Consider the following 6,734-nt stretch of genomic DNA (forward strand, 5'->3'; position numbering starts at 1 on the left):
ATTCAGACCACAGAAACTTTCCTGAATATTAGTGAAACTGCATTTAGTAGCTTTGACTTACATCTATAGGGTGAAAACAGGCCTGGAAATGGTCAGTGCTCAATTCTGTTTTTCTGTGAAGTTGTCAATACATGATTTAAAAACAGAGGTTATTCTTACATAACAGACTCCCTTAATCAATAATAATCTATTAGTGCTTTTGTAAGCATTAAGATGAAAGAGTGACTGATTATGAAACACACACTACACTTTCACAGCAATGGCAACACAAGGGATTATTACTGTAAAATAACTCAATATTTAATATATAATTTCATAGAACTTCTTTTTCATTGAGTGCCAATTTTGTTCTTATTACACAAGTATTTTTGAGGTGTTAAACAGCTAGTGTCCAAATACACTGCAAGTTTTCCCCACCTATAAAGGCTAAACGGATAAAAACCTGAGTTGAAAGGCATCAAAAATACTCAGCACAGTAACTAGTGTCTCACAACTTTAATTGATCACAGTAAAAGTAGAAAAAAAACATTTACAATGACCCAAGCAAGTTTAAACATTTCACTTACCAAGAAGCATACACATATTTACAAAGAATAAAACAACTCAGCTAGAATCTTCTCAGACAAAATAAAGTGGCATGAAACAAGCCAAAATAAAATGGCGCCATTTCCCTAAAAACAACAGTGTTTCTCTCCTTTGACAGGTCTCTGATCATACTGTCGATGCTCGCCGTTTTGACCGAAGCATCGTCCTCCAGCCTTCAAACAGTTGCAATTAAAAAACGCTATGGTGCTACAGAGTGGTGCAGTGCAAATGTTAGACCAGAGGATAACTGGCTGCTGTTGCGATGCCACAGTGGTTCTTTCTGTCCTTAGCCATCAAGATGTAGCCTTTGTCTCCCCACTTGTCACTCCAGCTGCAATCAAACAAAACAATGAAAGTTGGAAACATTACTTTAAGCTTGTTTGCCAACAGAAAACATTTAAGATGCAGAGGTGAAAATAAAAAGCCAAATCAGCCCCAGGGTCCCATTTATGATTCATCACTTTAATCTGAACTTTTTCCAGTTGGACAAACAAATCAAAACATAAAATAAAAGGGATTTTTTTTTTAGATTAAAATGCTGCATATCAAGCTATGGCTCCATACATGATACCCATCAAAAGACACTTGCATAAATAACCTAGCACAAAATACCTAGATTTGATCTTTCTTTATAGAGATCAATGTTTTTTTTAACAGCACTTTTAATTTTTCATTTTTCATCTTTTAATTTTTCCATCATGGAACAAAAACAGTCAAAATATGCATCTAAAATTGCTTGATTTTCTTTTGAAAATCAAGTGAAAATGGAGCAAATTAATCATTTTACTGTAACAGTTTTTAGAACTTTATTTTAACTGCACTGAGCCTGGGACAAAGTCACAATGCCTGTTGGAACAATAACAGGCACTTCTATATGGGAAAAAGGACAGGCCATAACATTCACAGCTGATAAACACTGCCATCAAAATGTACTTAACCATACTAAATTCTGGTTTTAGACACATTTAGCCAAGTTTAATTCTATTCCTAGTTCTATATTTTCTTTCAGAATATACTAAACTTGAACTTGTAGACTTGAATCAGTTCCAACAGAGCAAATTAAGAGCAAAACTCAACATTTTTGACTGACCTGTTCTTCACAATCCAGTATTTCTTGCCGTCCACATCTTCTCCCTCAAAGCCATAACCCACCACCAGCACACCGTGGTCCAACTCCTCACTGCTGCACTCCTTCTCATAATAGATTCCTGAAAATACACCACCCAAAAGTCTGTTACATACAGGCTCTGTGTGGAAAACTGTGTTTTTATTAATGTTTACTCTTCCTCACATCAAAAAACTGACCTGACTGGTAAAACTGGAAGGACTCATGACCGGCATCAATGGCTACAGAAACGGGTCCCACAGCAGCCACGGCCTTCATCAAGGCACGTTCCTTACCACTCGGGATGTCTACGAATCCGGTGTCGTTGGCAGAGTTGTATTTGGGGTCGTAGTGACACGGCTGGTCATCCTTTCAAGAAAAATACACAAGAGGAAGAAAAGGTGAGTAAGGACTAATGGTGCAACATTTCTAACAGAATTTTTTAGGGAACACAGATGAAAAATATTTTGCTTTCACCTCATTTTGAACTATGCTAACTGCTTAAACTTGATTATTTAGAGCAGCTATGATTAAGAATGTGTAAGTAGTAGTAAACACTTCAATTAGTAAAAGGCAAAACGTGATTTTTTTGTAAAGCCTGTAATACATAAAGAAGACTTGAATAGCATCCTTGTGCTGCAGCTTTTAAGATATTTTACACCATTCAACATAAAAAACACCGGGAAAAGTATTTAAAACCTACGGTCTAGTATCGATTTTTTGCAGCCGGTACCTAAGGTATTTTGAAAACTTTCAAAGAAAGGGAGTCCTTTATATACATGCAATTTTCATGAAACTCTTTATACATCAAACGTATATAGGATTTTGAGAGTTGTTCCCCTCTCCCCGTGAGATACGTACAGTTCCCAGGTAAGGGTAGAAGTCCTCAGAGTCCAGGCCCTGGTTGTCCTGGACATACTGGAAGGCCTGGTCCATCAGACCGCCGTTGCAGCCCTCGTTGCCCTCTGGTCGGGAGCAGTCCACCAGGTTCTGCTCACTCAGAGAAACAAGTTTGCCAGTCTTCCTGAAGTTCTGACCCTCCAGGGCTCCAGTGGTGCTGAAGGCCCAGCAGGAGCCGCACTGACCCTGGGACACAGAGAGGGTGAGACAGGGGAAGGTTGATTTAAGATGGACTACAGAAACAAAGACAAAAGGCATTTTCCTTCATATTCAGTTTATCAAAGTGTCATTTCATGTCATGATTATATAAATGATTTCATGATGATTGACAATAATTTTCAGTCTGTTTGATGTTGAACATTTTGATGCTGATTTTATTTTTGTGAACCAAAGCTACAAAAAATAAAGTGTTAAAGCAGACAGTCTGAAATGGGTCTCATATATCAACAAGAAATGTTCCATTCTTTTGACTAGTTAAATGTTGATATTTGTTGGTTTTGCAGCTTTATCCTATTTTCAGGTAAACTAACTGTATTTCTTGAATTGTGTTTCTCCATAAAGGTGCATTTTTGTGATATTTAACTATTTAAATAACTTTTCTTATTTATTTATAAATATCTTTCATCATTATTCTTGGATTAATAGTGTTTTTCAATTAGTCATGTAGTTCTTAATATGCCTGTCATCTTGATTTTTTTTTTAACATTATCTGCTTGCTCATGAATCACTTTCTATAAATAAAAACTGCATTAGACATTGCACTCTGGCACATTACACTAATGTAAAAGACTTGCTCCACCCCAGTCAGCTGGTCTGACTGGGTTCAGCTTACAGGGTGTTAATGTATGACGGGGGCTGGGGAGGACACACTGTGCAGCCTCGAAGAAGAGAAGGAGGAGGGAACGTGGAGCAAACAGATAACAAACAAACCCACAGGCAGCCATTTTATCATTCTGTCCCAGCAAAACATTAACTTCAGTGGAAAGAGCGCCAAACAGTTCCCAAAGCTGCAGCTATGAGTCTGCAGTCTCATGTTAAATAATCTTGTTGACAAAACTTCCTCTACAGCTGATGTAAGGTCATGTCTATAGATGGCAGTTATGCTAACATAGCGTTTAAGAAAAAGAGCCTGCAGTTATGGACACAGAGCATATCAGTGCAACAACAAATTAACTGTGCTGTAGAGTCATTGTTATTTTAGCAGTACTGACTGACATGTCTACAGTGGGAAAATAAGGTGTTTCGTTTTAATGAGAAAACTACCATCAAATAAAGTGGTTTAAGGGCCGATGTTTTAGTGTTTTTTTATTCTTTGTAAAATGTTGATCTTGGGTTGACTGTGATGAATGCACAACATAAATGTAAGTCTAACTGAAGACATTTGCGTTATAGCTTCATATCAGTCCATTCAATCCCAAGTGTTTTTTTTTTTTTTTGGAGGGCCAAGAAACAACATTACCTGGTCCTTAACGGGAGTGACGAAGCCCTTGTCTCTCCAGTCAATGGCACGTGGGGCCTCCAGGAAGTTCGGTTCCATGAACAGAGAACCTCTGACTTTTCTCTCTGGTTTGCGCCTGTAGCCATTCATGATCTGCCTGAACTCCTCGTGAGTCTGTGGAAAGGAAAAAGGCAGAGTGAGTAAATGCCATAAAGGTCAAAATTAGACCATACAGATGACTTCAACTTTAAAACACATTCATCAGTTGTGTTAAAAGGTGGTAAAAACTGAGTGCTTTAATGCTATTCTATTGTCTGATTATCTTATTATTAGCCTAGATCGCGTTAACTTCTTCAAGTATGTTCAGCTTTTTGGATCCTATGTCTTTAGGGTGCAACAGGATGTAGTGAGTTGTTGTCCACTTTATTTCTGGGTTGTTATTCATGGATATGTAATTTCTGTTTACATCAGTTTTTTTAAAAAATCCATTCAATTCTTCTTTATCAGCGAATCCGTGACTCTTTCTCAAACCTTTGCACCCTTCACCTTATCTGCTTGCTACATATCAGGTCCATGTTCCTTGTAATTCTTTACATTTCCACACCTTTTGTAAAAAAAAAAACTGATATGAGTTTTCCTCGTGAGATTTGCCTCTGTGTGTTGAAACTGTGGTCTTACCATGTCTCCAAAGTGGTTCATGCCCAGGCGGTATGAGTGAATGCCCATAGAGTGATCCAGGTTGTGCAGCTCAATCTTCTTCAGGTTTTTCTCCCACACCATCCTTCTCCAGCCCTCCTCCTTCTACAGAACCAAAATCACCTTTCAGACTTCGCCATCAAACACATTTAGACAGACTAAGATAATCTACAGGGGAGAAACAATTACCTCGTGGTAGTTCTTTGAGTGCCAGCTCTTCCACTGGTCCCAGTGTTCATCTAGCTGTGGGTCCAGACTGGGGGCTGACATGGCTGCACTCAGGCACACGACCAACAAGGCTAAAGGCAGCATTGTGGCTTCCTACTGGGAGGAAACAAAGATAGAAAACCCGTCAGTACTTCATGTACACAGAGGCTGGGTTATCATTAACGGACGTCTAATAAGACAAAATGAAATGATATTCTCGTTTCCTATCAATCGGCTGTTCCGTCTCAGATGTTTCCCCATCTTGTTTCCAAATCAACAGGAGCCTGTGGTGCGGCCTCTCAACCCCCTGATTCATGCTGAAATGGGATCAGCTTTAATGGACTGCAGTGCACATTCCCGACAGCACACTCATTTCCTGACTGCTCGACTTAAGGCTGCACATTTTAGAGGCCAAATGATCCATAGGGACCTGACAATATCATGTTGACTTTATGCGGGAATGAAACGCGGACATGTATGCGATTTCAGGTTTATTTTCCAATAAGTTGTGTGGCAGAAACAGAGCCACATCCCCGATATAAACGGAGCCTGTTTGTGTTTTGTTCTCAAGTCACGGGATCATCCGCTGCTGCTGTGAGCCAAGGAACCCGGCTAGTCATCGAAACTACAACCAGGAAAACGAAAAGAAAAGCAAAACTTTGACAGGTGGCTGTCAGAAAGAGAGCTCCCATGCACCGGATCCACTAGTAACATGTGGATGGTGCCGCTTTAGATAAAATTAAAACAAAGGCAAAGAAACAAGCAAGCTAATGGCTGCTTTCTGCTAACCTACGTGGAGGACGACGACAACAAAGGCAGCTGAATCAAACAATATGGCCTAGGGTCCACTATAACTATATTAATGTCTGCATTTCCTACTTAAAATGGTTTTCATGACATACTAGTTTAAGTGTTTTTAAAAACCGACACCTTTTCAATTCGGTAGTAAATCAAATAAACAATAAAACCTTGATATTCTTCAATGTGTTTGCTCGCTACTCTTAATAAAAATCCTCAAACTTTGCCATTTAAACATCCAAACACGAACAAGAGAATAACTGAATAAGCCTTACTGTGTTTTTTTCGAAGACGCGGCGAAGGAGAAGACAACTGTCCTAGGATGAGGTACACAAAGTTTATAAAGGCCTGACTGGCAGCTGGGTTACGTCCTACCGAGCTCTCTGATTGGTCCGCTCCTTGTTTATTTCACAGATACCCCGCCCTGACGCATGACGTCACGCGTGGATGCACGTGATTCTCTCCTTATGGATGGCTGGGAAAAAAAGGACATTATGTTATTTCAACAATGTTGCGGTGAAAACTGTGAAGAAATGAGTTCAGTAACTATAATTTTGTTTGTTTCAACTGCTTCTACCTCGAATAATTCTAAAATGAATGTTTATTTACTCCTAAGGCTGCCAAAAACTTTTGCCTAATGATAGCCAAGCAAAACAATAAAAGCTTTTTCTGATGCTCAACCCTCAGCTGAGCTAGGCAATATTATAACAACACATATACAACAGGATCCCCCCAAATGACTGTAATTTGCATTGAGACCAGCATTGCATGATGTTGCAGATAACAACAATGTTCAACACTCAGCGCGTTCACGCATTTAAGAAACCAGGATGGTGTCTGCTTACAGCAGTGATTTCATTTCTTTAATGTAATGAAGGCAACAGAAGAAACCTGTTTCCTTCAGACAGAGTAGACCTGATTTTCTAGGTTTCCACCCTCAAGTAAGTACAAACTCCTTGGCCCTGTAGATGTGTAACTAGTAGTCCTTATCCTACTATTTTTAAA

The 6,734-nt window shown here is 39.2% G+C and overlaps 1 protein-coding gene across 2 annotated transcripts; it reads right to left on the reverse strand.

The window, feature by feature from the left end:
* Window positions 1-480: 480 nt before the first annotated feature.
* ctsla (cathepsin La) lies at window positions 481-6,102 on the reverse strand. 2 transcript variants are annotated; one of them, XM_041787688.1, is made up of 8 exons: window positions 6,005-6,102; window positions 4,914-5,045; window positions 4,707-4,829; window positions 4,050-4,202; window positions 2,552-2,776; window positions 1,891-2,059; window positions 1,676-1,793; window positions 481-916 (listed from the first exon to the last, which is right to left on the reverse strand). In XM_041787688.1, exons 2-8 carry the CDS (start codon window positions 5,034-5,036, stop codon window positions 817-819), a joined length of 1,011 nt encoding a protein of 336 aa, XP_041643622.1. In that variant the 5' UTR covers window positions 5,037-5,045; window positions 6,005-6,102; the 3' UTR covers window positions 481-816. The 2 variants fall into 2 exon arrangements, with proteins under 2 accessions (XP_041643622.1, XP_041643621.1); XM_041787687.1 differs by having other exon boundaries at window positions 4,914-5,048; window positions 6,005-6,098.
* Between the last annotated feature and the right edge of the window lie 632 nt (window positions 6,103-6,734).

This window comes from Cheilinus undulatus, linkage group 5, assembly GCF_018320785.1.
Source record: "Cheilinus undulatus linkage group 5, ASM1832078v1, whole genome shotgun sequence".
Lineage (NCBI taxonomy): Eukaryota > Metazoa > Chordata > Actinopteri > Labriformes > Labridae > Cheilinus > Cheilinus undulatus.

Excerpts from the sequence above, each read along its gene's own strand:
- ctsla (XM_041787688.1), bottom strand. The coding sequence starts at position 5,036 with ATGCTGCCTTTAGCCTTGTTGGTCGTGTGCCTGAGTGCAGCCATGTCA. Across the intron at positions 4,203-4,706 it reads TGAACCACTTTGGAGACATG|ACTCACGAGGAGTTCAGGCA; the intron begins GTAAGACCACAG and ends TCCTTTCCACAG. Across the intron at positions 1,794-1,890 it reads CTTCCAGTTTTACCAGTCAG|GAATCTATTATGAGAAGGAG; the intron begins GTCAGTTTTTTG and ends GTGTATTTTCAG.